At 40.0% G+C, this 19,280-nt stretch overlaps 1 protein-coding gene and 1 non-coding gene across 2 annotated transcripts; one reads left to right on the forward strand and one right to left on the reverse strand.

Annotated features, from left to right (window-relative positions):
* The first annotated feature begins 4,857 nt into the window (after positions 1–4,857).
* On the forward strand, positions 4,858–16,887 carry alpi.1 (alkaline phosphatase, intestinal, tandem duplicate 1). The gene is made up of 11 exons (XM_034147483.1): positions 4,858–5,034; positions 5,731–5,856; positions 7,460–7,575; positions 9,687–9,861; positions 10,978–11,150; positions 12,829–12,963; positions 13,051–13,126; positions 13,749–13,883; positions 14,055–14,246; positions 14,570–14,686; positions 15,802–16,887. The coding sequence occupies exons 1-11, from the start codon at positions 4,941–4,943 to the stop codon at positions 16,074–16,076; spliced, it is 1,614 nt and encodes a 537-aa protein (XP_034003374.1). The 5' UTR covers positions 4,858–4,940; the 3' UTR covers positions 16,077–16,887.
* Positions 10,507–10,578, reverse strand: trnas-gga. Its single transcript has one exon. It is a non-coding gene; the product is annotated as a tRNA-Ser (tRNA).
* Positions 16,888–19,280: the final 2,393 nt, after the last annotated feature.

Raw genomic sequence — 19,280 nt, forward strand, 5'->3', positions numbered from 1 at the left:
CATGCTACAGATGTTAGTGCAAAATCTACAGCTCGACCATGCTACAGATGTTAGTGCAAAATCTACAGCTCCTCTAACACAACCATCCGCAACAAGTGGACATAGAGAACTACATGAACTACATGTTGCTAAATCCACCGCGGGGCATAAACAGAAGGGCAACCATGGCAACCATGCTCGGGGGTCTTCTTCGCTGCTTTTGGTGTATTTTGTGGCGAAAGTACAGCGCCACTTACAGGCCCGGCATATGTACTACAGCGTCTCCAGCGCTTTTGAGCGGTCTTGTGCGGAAGTACAGCGCCACTTACAGGCACGGCATATGTACTACAGCGTCTCCAGCGCTCCCGAGCGGTCTCGTGTGAACGGAATACTTTTTTGATATCGTATTCGGTTCGTTTGCGTTTCGTATGCGTTTGCGTTTGCGTGTAAATGGGGTCTTACTGTGCATGTTTGATGGCTTCTGTGATGAGGGCTCTTTGATGTGGAGGAGATAAGCTGACTGAATGCGCGGCAGGTACACCGTGGTTGTGTGTGTTGATTAAAACTCTTGTTTTCTCCCAGCAGACCACTCCCCACCAACCTAAATCTAGAAGTATCTCAGTGGATTTCCACGGGTTCTGTCTTGCCGCATATTCCTGGTTTTCGATCAACACTTAGTACACGTTTGTTTGCAAATGTTTGACTTTGTAATGTACAGCATCCACACAGTTGTTTGTTTCCCTCCATTCCTTAAACCCTTATGTCCCACGTTGACTCCTCTGAAACCAATTCAAACATTTCCTGCAGCAAACTACAAAGCCCTAACCTGAGTGAGCGGTTGACAGACATGTACCCACAAAAGACCAAGAGGGAAAAACACTTGGATTTGATGCTTTGTGGTGGAGGAAAAATATGGGCAGCTTGAGGAGGGAAATGGGCCCACTCTCTGATGTGATGGATGTTTCTGATGCAAACTGCTAAAAGGTGAGAGCTGCTAATGGTGCAGATATGTGTCTATGTTTCCAAATATGTGTGTTCTCCCTCTTACTTTTCGTTTGAACCAATGCCACAACAAAATGGTGGTGGAATGAAAATATGTTTACCTTAGAGATGAGAAGCTTTGCCTGCATTGTTGCAGAAGGAGGTTTGAAAAACTGTTTGTGATCGCAGGTCCGAAGAAAACAGAAGAATTGGAAAGGATACAAGAACAGCAAAGTAGAGACAACAAAAAAGAGAAATAATTCTGATGGCTTAAGAGGTATTAATGCCAAGAAGCAAAATGTTGATCAGCTTACTACTCCTCTCTGGATGTGGCCATGCAGGTGAGTCAGAATTGTATATTTGCTATGTTGCTAAGAAAGCAAGGAAAAAAGGCGAAGGTTAGCAAAAGAACAACCATTAGGACATTTTTGATGTGGTCATTGTGTGACCATGAAAGCAAGTGATGTCAAATGCAATATATTCTTGAATGCAATGTACAACTGGAACAATAAGCCTGGAAATGTGTTTACTGCAATTAACTTGTTTCCATGTCACAACTTTTAAGTCTGAAGTCAGACATAACAAACCATTGACATACACATCACACAGAGACAGGCAGGCATGTTCACATTGCTCATACACGATGTGAACTCACCCAAACACATACACACACAGACTCTCTCATACACACTCCCATATTTCCTTTATGAGTCCAATTAAAAACCTAGAGGGGCCACTTCTGTTTGATGTTGAGGTAGCAATCTCTTGCCATTGCTGCCGTGAGCCTTCTTGAGTCAGGACGTGGGTCTCTCTGTACTTCACTTATAATTGTCCCAATTGAGTTGCATGCCAGCAGTAAAATATTTTATGGCTGGCTGTCTAACTGTTCTGAGATGGGATCTCAATCACCACACTTTATATAAAAAAAAGGGTTACATCATTTATGGAACCTCTTTAAATTGATCTAGATACATTGTTCATCTGTCTTGTGGATGTCACTCTTCAAGTGTGTCTTTGAGGGAAGAGGGGTCATATTTGTAAGAAGGCCAAAATAGATCACAGGCATCATTGCATTCTAGTTTAATAGCTCCACCAGTGCTGTCTCTGTTTTTATTATCCTTAAAATCTGGCAATACATCTGTCTCCTCTTTCTTTTCCTCGACCTACCGAATGTCTGACTCTCTCCCTTCTTTAAGATACCATCTCAAGCATCACCAACGTTTGCCATCAGTATCCTTGGCTCAATCTCTCTATATCTTTGTTATATCTCAAAAATCCCTTTTAAAAGCCACCTTTTAAAAGCTATGAAAAGGATTTGGTTCTTTCTTTGAAATCGTGGTTGTGTGGTCTGGCACCACCCACGTGTATATTCTCACTTTGACAACCTAAACCTAAACATTTCCCTCCATGACTTGTAATCTAAACGCAAAAATCTGGCTAACTACTGTAATTTAAAGATCCTATAAGTTACAGGAGCCTGGCAGGGGGAAGGTAAGCAGAGGGGGAGTATAACATTTGCAATTTACTTTTAGGGGAGTCTGAACCAGGATCCAGATGCTGAAGAAAGGGAGTGCGAATAGGTATTTGGGTAGCTGTAAAGCAATGTATATTGCTATACACTTTAAACAGATCTGCTTTTTCAGTTTTTTTTCATGTCAGAAAGGGTAACCCCAAGAATTTAGGTCAAAGTCAATTGGATGCTCTTCCATTTTGGAGGAATTCTCTCTAATTATTACCATGCCTTGTTTTTTCAGACAGAGCAGGCAGAGTAAAAGAAACATTTGGCATTTCACGTTATATGTTTCATGCCTTTCAAAGCCTAATGCCCTATGACAGTCCATCAGCCAAAAAGGCCAGCAAATAACTTGTAGTCACTTAAGTTGTTCTGTTTCTTCTCAACATCTGATATTCGGTTCAGAAAGGGAAGTGGTGCAGAACTTGCATTCATTCACTAATATAGTTATAGAACGGGAAATCAGTTTGAGCACACCACATGATGAAGAAAAGCCCCCCACTGTACCGTTTCCTCTGCTTCGTCTGTGATCTCAATAGAATACAAATGTCACATTACATTACATTACATTGCATTTAGCTGACGCTTTTATCCAAAGCGACTTACAATAAGTGCATTCGACCAGGAAGATACAAACTTGAAGAAAACAGAATCATATAAGTACATCAGGTTTCATAGAGCCAAAACATTTCAAGTGCTTTAGATAAGCCAGTCCTTTATTAGTATACTGTAAGTGCTTTGTTAGTCATTCTATCGCTCGAAGTGGAGTCGAAAGAGATTAGTTTTTAGTCTGCGCCGGAAGATGTGTAGGCTGTCACCATCTGCTAAACTATAAATATAAACCTGCTCTCCATCAGAAGCCAGGATAAAATGTTACAAATGTAATACTAACTGAAACATCTTAAACCCATGGGGGAAGGTGTGTGGGACCACTGAAAGTTGAACATCAGAAGGTTTTTTGTTCCTGAAATATAAAATACATTTTCAAAACTTTTGTTCTGCTTTGCTTTGTTTAAGTTAGTCTTCTTAAGACTATAACTGCTTTCCCACAAGCATTCAAGCTTGCCATATAATCAGCCCGCAAAAGCTACTAAGCACCTCTTGGTGGAGGGATGATCCAAACTGAGACCTGAAACCGCCACCAGGTGTTTACACTTGTTATGCAGGAAGCTGCTTAAACGTTCCCAACATTAAATAGACTTTCTCTCAGGAGCAAACCCATAACAAATGGACCGATAGACATGCCTTCACAAGTTTTCCTGCTCTATCATTGCCAGTGATGTGGTGTGGGCCGCGTCATGTGAGGCCTCTGCAGATTGCTGCTATGATTTTATTGCAGTCTTGATTAGGCACATGTGACTAACTGCAAACCCCTTTTGGCAACAGCTGAGCGATTGGCAGAGAACAAAGATCTTCCAGAGCTGTGAATTGAAACAAGATTCAGCCTCATGGGTTCACGAGACGAGACTCTTTCCTCGGGAATTTTGATTCTTCTGGCCATGTGGAACAAAGTTGGCCCAACTCACTTCATTTCACACATTAACTGTTGTGTTCGCATGGTAGAGAGAGATTCTCATTCTGCAGGCGGTCTCTACTACCTCAAGGAAAATGCTAACCCAGCTTCACTTCCCATGGAAAAACCAGCCAAGACAACTTGAGAGAGGGAACATGTTGGGGTCTTTTAAATGCAAAAAATTCAGAGAGGGGGAAATGGAAATATGATAATTTTCCTAACATGAAAAGCAGAGCACACCAAGAATCAATCATGATGATTTCAAGAATGGCTTTCACCCCGTTCATTTTCTTCCCCTTGGACTGTTTTTCCAGGGCATGGGGGGAAAAGAAATGGAAAAATAGATAATTATGATTTGTATTGTGATTGGTGCCAACACAAATTGGGTATCCATCTTGTTTCTCTCCCTGTTAAAGGCTGCTGCATAAAAAGACCCATTATACTGTACATTTACCACATCAAAGGACCATTCACATTTGTATCATACACACTTCAGAGTGGGGGAGCCAGGGAAAAGAGGGGAGAACTAAATTAGAAGAACCCTTTTAAAACAATAAAATGGGGGTAGTGCATTTTCAGGAATCAAGGGTCTGTGATGCTACAGCAATCTTGTGTGGTCCCAGCCTCTCTCTCTTTCTCTCTCTCTCTCTCTCTCTCTCTCTCTCTCTCTCTCTCTCTCTCTCTCTCTCTCTCTCTCTCTCTCTCTCTCTCTCTCTCACACACTCTCCCCTGGCTCTTTCTTCTCTCACATTTTCTCTTCCCTCTTTTGTAGCTCTAAGCCTATGAGCTGGCGTCTGCCCTTCCTTACTACACACCCAGCAGGGCTTTAAAAAGACTGGGCCGGAGATCTTAGCTGCCTCACACACTCTGCCTTTGCCTCTTTTGGGCTTGGTGTGCTGCTCTGGAAGCTGTGTGTGTCAACCTTCTCCAGCCTCCAGGTCCCCCGGATTAGAGATGCAGACGCCACATTGCAGGGCCCCCAATCTCCTGCTCATCCTTCTGGGCCCCATACTGTTGGCGGTGGTCCGGGCTGCATTGGAGAGCCAAGGTGAGGAGACAACAGTCTTGTTATTGCTGCCTGCAGTTGGGATATTAGTGGCACTTTGTGGGCAGACAAATGGACGCGCAGAGGGACTCAAGCAGGTAACCTCAACCTGGGAATGGGTGAGTGCGTGGGGACAGACTGTGTTTGAGAACTTCAACTGCGCTGGTTCATGAACACAAACTTGGGTGTGTAGGTGTAATAGAGAGTATGTGTAAGTGTAGATGCACAAAAGTATGTGTGTGTGAGTATATTGTGCCTGTGTCCACCTTTTGATTTCAAATTTGGGATGTGCTGTTTGTCTTTCCGCTGTTTTGGTGTGTGGTTGGAGCAATGTTCCTGTTTGACTCTCAGTGGGCATAAATGGACAGAAAGAGAAGTTTCTTCTTGGCTATTTTTGTCATTTTGACACTTATTCGAGGAAACCTCAGTTTTTTAACCCAAGGCCAAATATAATTCAAAGTGTCAGAAAACACAAAGAGTGAGTGTTCAGGCACCCACAGACACATTTGAAGCTTCTCTGCAATGGAGCTTTACTATTCCACTCATGCAAAACTCCACACACCCACACATACTAAGAAGTCAATATCACACACATCCCTGATTCTCTTCATGCTAAATCTCAGAGATTAATTTGTATCCATCCTCACCCCCCTCATACCTATTTCCTTCTCCATCTATCTGCGTGTTTCCAATTGGCAGCACTGTATGAACTTGAGAAGGACCCAGCCTATTGGGATGCTCAGGCCAGGGCAACACTGGAAGCTGCGCTGAAGCTCCGCCCTCGGGAGCACCAGGCCAAGAACCTCATCCTGTTCCTCGGTGACGGTAGGTTGTGCTTTCTTTATGCAATACACTCAGCAGACATTCAGCTCATACTTGTTTGGGGTTGTACTTTGAAAAGATTGTTAATTTCAACCTCAACGATAAGTACAGTTCAATATGCAATGCAAGACCACGCTCAGGAGGGTTCAGTTACAGCGCTTTGGCTGTGCTCAGAATGGATTGAGGGAAAGGGGCTTGGACAGCAGACTGTAAGCCAGGCAGGCGTCTGTCAAAACTTGAGGGCCAATGAGCCAGTTGTTGTTATAAAACTTTGGATATCTTAAGTCAATTATTCAAAAGCCTAAAATTGATTATGTTTCTTGGAATTGAGCAAAAGAGTTTTGAAGTGATGATGTTCAACAATGTAATTTTCTCACATTTACCGGAATCAAGTACTTTAATTCCCTAAACTTAAACCTTTTAACAATGGATATAATCACAAATGTAATGTAAAAGGCATCACTTGCGGTGACAAACCCACAGACTCCTGTAGTTCCCCTCAACTTTATGGAGCTATTAGAGCTCCTTGTTTTGATAGTAAACTTAGGACAAGCTTGTAAACATAGCAGAGGATTTTGCAGCTAAAGAGCAATATATGTTTCTACCAGAGCTAGAGTGAATATTGAACTAATGGTGCAGTCAATTTGAACTAGTTAGAAGGTAGTTAGAATTGCAGAGTTCCCTGTTGAAAAATTAGAACAAACAACGTTTCATGATGTTATTAATGATCATACTTTTTACATTGTATCTTTAAGATAGTTGTCATCCAGACACAACATGTCTTTGCGATTTAATGTGAAATTCAGTGACTACTTTCCACCAAATAGATGACTCTGGCCAGTTGGGGAAACTTTTCATCTTGATCACTTATGATTTATTTTCTGTAAGAGGAGCTGCTAAGGGGTGCAAAGATTGTTTTGCTTGTAAACTACTAGAATATCTGCTTTACATCAGACCGACTTAGTCAGAGTTCTGGGTGGTCGGGAAGTTTTCTTTGTGCATCTCTCCAGTAATGCCCAGCACAGAGCATGCATCATTTCAAATGTACGACTCTGATTTTGAAGGAAGAGTTAAGTGCATCACTGTGACATAGGCTTAGCAAAGTATGGTTTCGAAGTCAGGGGCTAAATCCAATAGTGGACCACACAAATGGATACAACAGATCCATAAATTGTTTCAGAAAATCAAAACACGTATCCTGCATACTTGATGTCAAAATGCCTAATATTGACATAGCATAATGTTATATAGTATGTTTATATGTTCCACCAATAGTGGTCTGAATGCTTGCCTGAAAGAATCTGTGTTACAGTATGAATATGTGGTTCTCTAGTAAAACGCTACATTGAACTTTTTAATCCGTTTATGTAAATATCCTTGACATGCTTTTTCAAATAAACACATTTATTATTTTTGTTCTGGATTTTGAAACATTTGAAAACTGGACAGGGGAAATTATTCTGGGATTGGTGGGCGTAAAACAGCAACACCTTCACATGCAGTCAAAGCATTCGAAATCTTTGTTCTTGTCAATAGACTGATATAATCAAGTTAAGAAACAAAATTGACTATATTGCTGACTTAACCTGTAAATGATTTCTCCCAGGTATGGGTGTGTCGACAGTGTCGGCAGCTCGAATCCTGCGAGGTCAGATGGACGGCGGCTCGGGGGAGGAGACAATGCTGGCCATGGACACTTTCCCATATCTAGCCCTGTCAAAGGTAAAAGTACCACACTCCTGACCTTTAGCTCATTAGTCACTTTTTTATCAAAACAAATATTAAAGTGTGGACTACATCGACATTTATAATTTGAAGGAGGGGTTTATCGTATAAATCTGTGTTCTATCAAGTATTAACGATTTCTCTGAAATATGAATTATAATTATGATCACTGCATTAAATGTTTCGCCATTTCACCTTTTGAACCATCTTTGAAACAACTTAACATGTTAACAAATTTGCGCTGATTACAGATTAACATACACTTTGTTCTAAATAGACTATTTTGCCATTGAAAATGGAAACGTGCCAAAGTCACAATGATCCAAATTATGGCTTTGCCTCAACTCACACCTACGCCTACACCTCTGTGTTTCATTCAAGCTCGGCTCTGTGTGTGTGTGGAACGAGCCATTTTGTGTGCGTGCGCGCGCGCGCGAGAGAGAGCGCGCACCGGTACCGAAGATTGTTGTTGTTAGCATCTGGTGCTAGCTAGCTACGCTAACGGATATAAGGAGCTTTTTCAACAACAAGGTGGAGGGAGAACTCTTGCCTGTCAGACTGAGGGACTCAGATAACCTCAGCTCAGTGAGGTAAAGGACTCTCTCAGTGTTTAGATTACCCACTGAGATTAGTTATTTCAGTGGGTCTCAAACGGTTGGTCACGATTAATGTAAACAATTATTTCCAAGGCACATGTTTATATGATCATTATAGGTATAAAAAAAATAAGAGAATAAATGAAAAACAGTTATGAAATACTATGACAGTATAATATTGCAGTACAAAATTCAAGTGTAGCGACCGGTACATTAATGGGAAACCCTAAATGTTTGAGCACCCTCTATACCAGGGGTTTTCAAAGTGTGGGAAGGTGAGCCTCCCCTCAGAGAACATAAGAACAGCCGCACCCCCCCTCCCAATTATTATTGCTATTATTATTATTGTTGTTGTTGTTGCTATAATGCAGGGGTATTATTATCCACTGGCCTAGTAAATCAAAGTGGTTACTTTTTTTTGGCTGGGCAGTGTAGTTTTACACACCGTCTTATTTGACTTTCTCAGGACTTAAAACTGTTTTTTGGGGGCAGACCCCCACAAAGAAAAATATATATTTACACACGTAAGGTCATCATGTTAATAGTTTGTTATGCTCATCGAGTCATCCGTGAGCAGAGCATCAAGTTGGCATGAGCTGAATGCGGCGATTACCATCTTGTTCAGCAAAACGCCTCACAAACTTATTAAGATCTACAGCTTTAGTGCGTTTTGATTCAATGCTGAGTACAGCCAAACTTGACAGTCTCTTCTCTGACATTGTAGACCGCAAATACCTAATTCCTTCCGTGTACTTGGGTCCGAATGCGCCGTCCCGTTCAAATGAAATCGCCGCCAATCACATTTCCTCGCTCGCGCCAGGGCCGGGGGAGGGGTTACAAGGCTCGCGTCTTGTGCTGCATTCACTTGCACTCGGACATTAGGGATTTTTTCTCATAAATGTCCGATGAGCCACAACTTTTATTTCAAAACAAAGCTGACGTTTTCTGCCAAACGCTGTCTCCTCTTTCACTTAAGGTAACTTCACTAAAAATCGATCCATGTTTCCACTCGCATAAAGTTAGCTGAAGTTATTTTTTTATTTTTTTGAAAGGAATGCTCACGTTCATATTGATGTATTTTAATGAATGTTAACTTGGCCCATTACGTGACTATTTGTGTTGGGGGGGCCCGACTTTTTATTTTTCTCCAAAGGGGGGCCTGACGGAAAAAGTTTGAGAACCACTGGCTTAGAGTGTCCAATTTTTGCATTGCTTTGTTCTCTTGACATGTTGCATCTAGCCCTATACCATCCCGCTTCGAGATAAGTCTTAAAACCTTTGTGTGAAAAGGGTTTTACGGGATTTAGCTAAGAACAACACTTAAACCAAAATTGCAGACATTGTGGTGAAATTTAAAGTGAAATTAAAGTTTGAATCATTTTCATGGCCAAGTATAATCACTCAATTGTTGTAATGTAACTGACCCTCAGTGAGTGTAAGTATTTAGTGTTACTTATACACAGAGTATGTTTATTTCTGTCCTTTAATGTTAATTATGCTTCTACTTCACAGACCTACAGTGTGGATAAGCAGGTAGCAGACAGCGCTAGCACGGCAACAGCCTATCACTGTGGAGTAAAAGCCAACGCTAAAACAGTGGGGCTCAGCGCTAACGCAGTGGCCTACGAGTGTAACACCACCTTCGGGAATGAAGTCTACTCAGTGCTACGGCGTGCTAAAGCACAAGGTAAAGGACTAATTGTCTTGGCTCATTATAATGTGTGTTTTTGTATTGGAAAAGGCCAGAGGTTTTAATTACATTCCTATCTCAAGAAATGCCTTGATCATATCTGACATAAAACAAAATAAGAGGAATAAATCAATCAACTGATAAGCCTATAGCCTACTCATTGCTTACTACTGGCTACTTGAGCGTCACCAGCTATAGTTCAATGTTCTGAATAGTCTAATAAAGAGATCACATTGACCTTTATAATTGGGTTTATAGTCATGTATATCATATGCACACGGTATATTATACATGCACAACTTTATATGTATCAAAACTAGTTTATCATTCATGTTTGAGGGTTATTTCATTTCCATTATTACAAAATGTATACCCATTCTTTCTAGCAAAAAGATAAATGTATTCAAAAGAACTTCCCATAAAGCAATACATCTTAACCCTACAATGCTTCAAGATTTCTAGGACTTTACGAGCCAGAAAAAAAGTCAAATTTAAAGGGCAAGTTAACTGGGATCTTACTTAAATTATTACTAATAAAACCATCACAAAACATAATGTACAAAGAAAAGCACCATATTAGACTGCTATGATTCAGCAGCTCTAACAATCAAAGCAAGTGGCCCAGAAAATGTAGCCCTTTGCTGCCGAAACCAGGGATTGAACCAGGGACCTTTAGATCTCCAGTCTAACACCTCCCAACTGAGCTATCTTGGCACAAAAAGTCCTCAAATCTTGGCGTTTTGGTGGAAGACAAAACAGCATTTTGTAATAATGCCACATTCTACAAAAGTACAACCTTCAACTAATACTAGAGGGCAGTTGGGCATTCACAATGTAAAAAGCAGTGATTTCATGTTTTCACTCATTCATTCTGTAGTTAAACGCTTTTCTAAGGAGCAATTACTCCTATTGTTAACTGGAACCTGCACTTGATTACTTCCAACTGCCAGGAAGGATTGCGTCACTGTGGTTACTTAATATGAACTGAGCCAGTGCCATTATTTCTTCCTCTAGAGCAGCTCTACTGTATGTCCAAGAAAATGTTAAATTACTTACCAATGCTCTAAATGTCATTTGTAAGTTGTTTATTCTGTGTGTTTCTGCATTGTCCAGGTAAATCAGTTGGTGTAGTGACCACCACACGCGTCCAGCATGCCTCCCCGGCAGCAGCTTATGCCCACTCTGTCAGCCGAAGTTGGTACAGTGACGCAGATCTTCCTTCAGGTGCCCGCCAACAGGGGTGCGTCGACATTGCCACCCAACTCGTCACCAATGTTGATATTGATGTATGTAAGAACAATTGTGATTTAAACAGCTTAAAGGTCCCCTATTACAGGGGTTCCCAAAGTGGGGGTCGCGACCCCCCGGGCGGTCGCGAGACCCCGAGTGGGGGTCGCGAGATGATTACAAAATAAAATCTTAAAATTTCAAAAATATATATTTTTCTTTTTAATCAATTTTTTTAATCAATTTAAAAAATATATATTATTAATAATAACGTGTGCATAGACATTTTTCAGGGGCGGACTAGCCATCTGTATAATTTCCCCGCAGCGAGGCTCCCCCGTTGACAATCCACTAGCGCAGTGTTTCTCAAACTTTTTCATACCAAGGACCACTTAACCAATAAAAAAACACTCACGGACCACCTAACTCCACAAATATCCATAAACAATAGGCCTGCTTACCACTCCAACAGTACATAACAGCCTATGACAGCTTAACATTTTCTACTGTATATCGCCTCGTCACACAATAAATCAACAATACAAATACAACTACAGATTATATAAGCATTTAGTACAAATGTGATTTAAAATGCTCTCAGGTTTTACACCTCTTATGAAATGTAGCCTACATTATTACGGAGTTTATGTCCGAGCCAACAGACTCACAGATCGTTGGCTACTGAGAGATATGCAAAATACACCGCATGTAGTAAGGTTCAAGGTTCAAGGTCCAAGGTTCTTTATTTGTCAAACGAACATAGCTACAGTGTAGTTATGTAGATGAAAATCTTGTGTCACAGGCTTCTCCAACAGTGCAACTCAAAACACAGATAAACAGAAAAATATAGTGCAAGTAAATAGTAAATAGTAAATACAAGAAGAAAATAGTAAAAAAGTGAAATAGTGCAATAAGAGTCTATATGCAAGTCATTCAAATATGATATATTAGGTAAATAGATAAATAGTGTTTAAGTAGCAGCCAGATGAATATTGTGGATGTTGTTTAAACAGTTCAGGTGTTTAACAGTCTTATTGCCTGTGGGATGAAACTGTCCCCGAGTCTGGTGGTTTTAGTAGGCCTACGACACAAACCTCCGCTGTGGATTTTCAAAACAAAATACAGTAAAACTATGGTCGCAGGCCCAAGTTTAACTCTCTGAGGCCTGCATGGTCTGCCTACAAAACAAAACAAAATAAAAATGTATGCAGCCCCAACAACAGCCTCTGATCATCGACAGACTTCATGCAATGCTTCATTGGATGCATATATTAGATAATAATCTCTATCTCACTCCTAATCTAAATCTACTTTCAGCATGGATAAATGTTCATAAAATACATCCATTGTTTGTTCTATATGCTTCTTGAAATCCTAAAAAACACATCGTTTTCTAGAACAGATTACAAATCGCCTGAAAATGGTAAAAACAAGTGGCAACATGTTTGACGAAGGTGTTGCGCTGGGCTATATCATGCAATCGAAAGTGAAACGTAAACTCGCTCCATTGCGGAGATAATCCTGCGAGAGTGCGGAAAATTTAAATTAATTCACTAGCGCCACCCCCGCTCCCAAGGGTTAGGGTTAGGATAATAGGTGACCTTTAATAAATATACCCTTATCATCTTAATGTTGTTTATCCAGTGTGCTCTATTGTTATGGCAGGATTATTCTTTACAATGAACATCATATGCAAAAAAAAAAGTATAATGATCCCATTCTGACAATCCATTAAAGGTAATTCTTGGGGGAGGCAGGATGTATATGACACCAAAAGGCACTGCAGACCCCGAGTATCCTACCTCCAACTCTCGAAAGGGGGACCGCAAAGACAAAAGGAACCTCATTGATGTGTGGCTAAAGGCTAAACCAGTAGGTTATTCATCATTTATTTTGGATATTTCCACATATTTTAACTTATGAGTCAAGGGTTTAAAGTGTCTCTGATTTGTTTTTCAGAAAAAGAAGTCACACTATGTATGGCACAGGAAGGAGTTTGATGAGATTAATGTTAAAACTACTGACAGGCTAATGGGTAAGTACTGTTTATCCGTCAACACTGACAGGAAAGAAAAAACATAACACACAACAATGCACACACAACATACACATTCAGACCCATAACCCCCATAACGTACTTCTCAGGCGTTAACAGATAAACGTCTTATCTGAGTTCACGAAACCTTCGCAGTGGCTCAGAAACAAGAGGATTCCAATTACTGTTAATCACTTCTGCATCTTTACAGCCGTATGATGTAGTTATGACTGCAGTATACATTTACAGTTAGCAGGTAAAATCACCCCTAACTACAGTGATACTTAACCAAAGGGCGTTTTTTGTTGTGATGATGTGCATGACAGTATGTCTTGCCAGTTATATTGCTTTCATGTAAGTGTTACAGAAACACGTTTATTGCCTGTAATCTTTACAGGATACAAATATGCTTCTACATACTTCCTTAATGGCAGCAATAGATATTATTGTTTTTCTTATTAGCATCATCAGAGTATGTTTCTAATCAATGGGAAAGCTTTTCTGAATATTTTGTAATTGTCTTATCAGCACCTCTGTTATCAACCCTCCAAAAACAGAAGTAATAAATGTAATTTATTATTGATTTATGAATACATTTAATTTATGATTTCTTCTTTTCCAGGTCTGTTTGAGCCAAAGGACATGCGATTCGAGGTTTTTCGGAACAGAACACGGGACCCCTCCATCGTGGAGATGACGGAGAAAGCCATACAAATCCTCAGCAAGAATCCCAAAGGATACTTCCTGTTTGTGGAAGATGAGTGCTATATCTAAAATCCTTCCAACTTATCCAAATCATTTTGAATAATGTTAAGAAAAAGCTATATATAACATAATCATACAGGAAATGTGGATTAAGTCTGTTATAGGTGTGTCGTCAGATGTTTTGGGCCAGGTCTTATTTATCCGTTTTGTGTTGTTCTGTTACGAGGAAGAATTGATCATGGCCACCATGACGGCATTGCCAAACTGGCCCTGACAGAAGCTGTGATGTTCGACCGAGCCATTCAGCACGCTGCACATCTAACCAGGGAATCTGATACTCTCACCGTGGTCACTGCTGACCACTCCCACGTCTTCACCTTTGGAGGAAACACACCTCGAGGGAATCCCATCTTCGGTATGGTCCAAAGCACAAAGACGTGACTGCAGTCCAGATCATTAAGGTTATATACGAGGGCACATAAAAAGTGTAGAGAAGAAAAAAAAAGAGTAACAAAGTGGATTTGATAATAAATACCATATGTGGAAAATAGGCCTAGAATAATTGTTTAGACATTCATGAATGAGGTTTTATTTTAAAGATTCAAGACTGTGTTCACACAACAAGTTCAAAGCATTCAATTGTACAATTGTCTCACGAAATACATTTGAGTGCTCGTTTTGCCTCTCAGTGAAAAGAAAATGTGAATGATGTTTTTTTATTGACCCTTTGTCTGTCAGGCCTGGCACCAAAGAGAGCCGGTGACACAATGCCTTTCACCAGCATACTGTATGCCAACGGCCCTGGTTATGTTCATATAAATGGAACCAGAGGGAACATCACAATGGTGGATTACCGTAAGTACAAACTAATGTCTTTCAGATGCGTCTGTGCTGACGTGTAGAGACAGCGTGAACTCATGTGGTTACGGCTGACTCATGCCTATGTTTTTCTCTGGAATGGGAAGATGGATATAATATTTATGATAGTGACTGTAATGTCTTCTCCTCCGTTCTCTCAACAGTACATGTAACTGTGCTTAAAATAGCTATTTGTCTTTCTTTGTGGAACACTGGACAGCAATGATCCAGTTCCTCCTCCACTTGTTCTGCACCATTCACTTTAATCATTGCATGAGTGTGCATTGAAGGTGGAAATACTTACAGGAATGATTTACCTTTTAAAATCCACAATTTTGTATTTTTGAATGGACTGTTTAATATATGTCTCAAACGTGCACACTCAACCCATCTGGCACCCTAAGTAAACATGCAATTACAAGTGAGACATTCATTTCTAAAACTTTAAGTATCCATCTGGAGAAAAATGAAGCAATGTAAAAGACAGCATTTATATTCTGATTAAAACCATAAGGCCAAAACACTATTGCAATTTTTTTTAAAGAAGTCGATGTGGTTAGACAATACATTAAGGTTTTCCAACATAGTTTTGGCAATGAGAAATTCACAAAACTGCAAAATGACCTTTCATCTAGAGAACACCAATGATTACACTTTGTTTGCATAACTTAAGGGACACTTCAGTATTCTTCTTGTTCTCTGATTTGTTTGTTTTTTGGGAGGAAAAAGTTCTGGAATCTGTTTGTACACTTTAGAAAGATCAGGCAGTAAATGCTGTCATTTAAGTAAATAACTTAAACAACGTTCTTGGTTTTTAAAATGTTGTAATTAAATGTAATTAGGTAAATTACAGAAGATTTGAAGACACACAAGTTATGGGCAACAGCCAAAGGTGAATGCAATCTTAAAACTATTCCAAGGTGCCCTGTGGGTGGTATTTGAATGACAAACAAAGGGAATCCAGTGCTTAAAAGCTAACAGTGACATGGGTTGCTAAGGTATTCTCTGACATCATATTTGTGGTGACATAAAAACATCTGTGTTGTATTAACAGTTGATGATCCAAGCAGAGAGTTGGTTGAAACAGTGCTTTGTTACGAATTTCTCTCCAGATGATGAGGAGTACATGCAGCAGGCTGCCGTCCCGTTGGATTCTGAGACGCACGGCGGGGAGGATGTGGCCATCTATGCCAAAGGCCCAATGGCTCACCTGTTCCATGGGGTGAAAGAGCAGAACTACGTGGCGCATGTCATGGCCTACGCTGCCTGCTTAGAGCCCTACACAGACTGCCCCCCTCATCCCCACAGCCACACCTCAAGCAGCTGCGTAAACACAACCTCTAGCATCTTGTTTGGCCTGCTTACCCTCCTTTGGTTACTCAGATGACCCCATAAACACATTGCATCAACACAACAAAAAGGTCACAAATACGATGTATGCATGCAGCAATCAGACACTTAATGCACTAAACATTGATACATGAGAACATGCACACACAACGACTGTATGCATTCAGGTCAGATTGCAGGGATAGACATATGCAATGCTGTATGTGTACAAATATAACCTCACACATCCTGATCACAAAGTGTACATTCAAATGAGCATGTATTCAAGAGAAAATCCAAATCCAGGTGCATGTAGTAACAAACAGGCAGGGTAGAACATAAACAAATATGCAAACAACTCTTTAAGAAACAGTCCATGCAACGGTTGCTATTACAGAGCTGTCTGTATTTACTTCAAAAGGACTATTTAAAACCTGTATTGCAACATGACTACTAACTTGCACTAACTAGTTTTAGTTAGTTAGATTTCAGTTGTCTTCTTGTTTTCCAAAGTTAGATACTGCTTGATCAGAGCTATTAAACATTTACGAGGAGCTACTTACACATCCTTTTTGCACCTCTGAGGATTTACAAGGAATAACTTGAAACAAACAAGCACACTGAGGGCTCACAGTTCAGCGCCTTGTGGACATTAAGAAAGTACACACAGATGTTGATCTTTATGGCTGTAACTGTGTGGATGGAATAAATGACTATATGATGATATCAGAAACCTGAACTACAGCCATCGTGCCATGACAAGCTGCGACACCAACAGACCTTACACAAATCATAAAGATGCTGTATAGAGAGGCGAAGTCCCGCCCATCTACTTCCGACCCATGGGACCTTATTTCGGAAAAATTATGTATTGAAGTCAATGGGGAGAGAAAGATTTGAATTGTGCCACGAATTACACATATGATGTTTGTCAATCTTAAAAAATAATTTCCATGTCAAAAAAGTCACAGTTTGTCGTAAAACTGTTGAAATATAAGACTATGAAAAATACGCAACTAGAAAGACTACAAATCCCAGAATCCCGGTCCCGCATGCTGGCTCTTACGGAACCGACTAACTCCCCTTTTGTGTATGTACAGCTCTCAACATGCCCAGAGTAGTGATTTTCACCTCTTTTAATACTTTTCGCCTCATTCTGAAAGAAAGAAGTGAAATGTGCTAACGTGACGGCCGTCTTGGTGTGTGGTGCGAGACGGGAGATGTAGTTCATTGAGCGGTTTCATACAAAAAAAAGTGTTACTTCACATTTTTACGACACATTTTTATTTTTTTGACTTGCAAAATTATCTTTTAAATTGACAAACATCATATGTGTAATTCGTGGCACAATTCAAACGGAATCGAAAGATAATCTTTCTCTCGCCATTGACTTCAATACATATTTTTTCCGAAATAAGGTCCCATGGAGGTCCCCCCGGAAAGGGAGGGACCTCTCTATACCCTCATGATTGAGAAACATGTAGCTATTCGTTTTTATTATATATTTTATCAAGTTTGTATCTTGACCTAATTGTTTCCATAAAGTCAACCTGTTCTCTTTCCAGCTCACTTGATATTTAATCTATTTAGATTGTACATGAATGTATTTTGTAAGCAAAACTTTTGTCAATGTATTTTTATACTATGTTTTTTGCAAATGTTACTTAAATAAGGATGAAAAAAATTATGCGTTCTTCTTGAGTCACAATTATTTGATAGCAATTATTTAAGGTAACACCTCATTTATAGGGCCCTTAGTTTCATAAATGCCTACAGAGCAACTGATATTTGGGAGATTTTATGAAAAGGGTTTACTATTTTCTATACATAAATATTTCAGGATCAAATAAAAAAATACTTGACAAAATGAAGTTGAATGTAAGCATTACACAACGCAGGGACTTTGGTTTCTATGCATCAATCAATGCAAACATCTGACTTAGCAGATTTACACAATTGTGAGGAGATCAGTTAGAATAGGATTGTCACACAGTATCTCTTATACAAACTAAGATGGTCTGTTTCCAAAATCAGATACATGGCCTCAAAGAATAAGCCTCAGAGGAGTAAAGTGCATTTTACCATCAATTGATACACTGAGTACAAAAATCGAAGCCTGTGACATTTCAGTAACACATTTTCATGGCGTTAAGATCATCGAGGTCATTCTATTTTACCCAACAGAGCAGTGAAAAGCTGTGTCTATCTTAACCCTTTGATACACAAGCTATGCATACTCCTTCTAAGGGACAACATGGGTAAAAAATGACCCATATTGGCTGAGTGTTTCTTAGCTATATTTTTGGAAATCCATTTATTTAATCATTTAATATTCCAAGTATTCATTAAATATCTTGTTTTTGATCACCACACATCATTATTTTCAATCATCCTTTCAAAATGTAGGAACTAAAACAGTTTTTGTAGTAATACATCAGGTTTGCACACATGGGTCAAACAGGACCCATGTGTGCAATTGTGATAACAATGATAAACAAAACATACTATAATAATAATTTTGTTAAAAATAATTATTTTATCAGTGATTTGAACCAAACAATACATGTGGTTGGGTGGTGTGTGTGTTTGGTCTTTTTAGCCCACATCTTTCCATTGCCCCTGTAATGTGCTTTTTGAGGTGGGGCGTGTCCTCCATGCGCCTCTTCATTCACTATATTGACAAAAGTATCGGGCCACCTACACATATCACCGACAGGAGCGTTTATGACATCCACATTCTTAGGCATTAATATGAAGTTGGTCCCCCCTTTGCAGCTATAACAGCTCACTCTTCTGGGAAGGCTTCTACAAGATTTTGGAGTCTGTCTGTGGGAATTTTTGCCCATTTATCCAGAAGAGCATGTGTGAGGTCAGACACTGATGTTGGACGAGAGGGCCTGGCTCTCCATTCTAGTTCATCCCAAAGGTGTTCAATGAGGTTGAGGTCAAGTTCTTCCACACCAAACTCACCCAACCAGGCCTTTATGGACCTTGCTTTGTGGGGCTCAGTCATGCTGGAACAGAAAAGGCCTTCCCCAAACTGTTTTGTTATGTTATATTACTGAATCGCTTCTGGTTTCTTCTTTACACTGTTGTCATCCACTGCTCTGTCATCATGCATGGTGCTCAGGAGGACAACAGCTTTCCCCTTTTTTAGCACATAGCTCACTATGGTCATGTTGCCAATGAATTCAGATTCTGAGCTATGCTTTTCCCTCAATTTGGATAGCTTCATGACAGGCGGTATATCCGGCTTCTTCTG

Source organism: Trematomus bernacchii, unplaced genomic scaffold, assembly GCF_902827165.1.
Source record: "Trematomus bernacchii unplaced genomic scaffold, fTreBer1.1, whole genome shotgun sequence".
Lineage (NCBI taxonomy): Eukaryota > Metazoa > Chordata > Actinopteri > Perciformes > Nototheniidae > Trematomus > Trematomus bernacchii.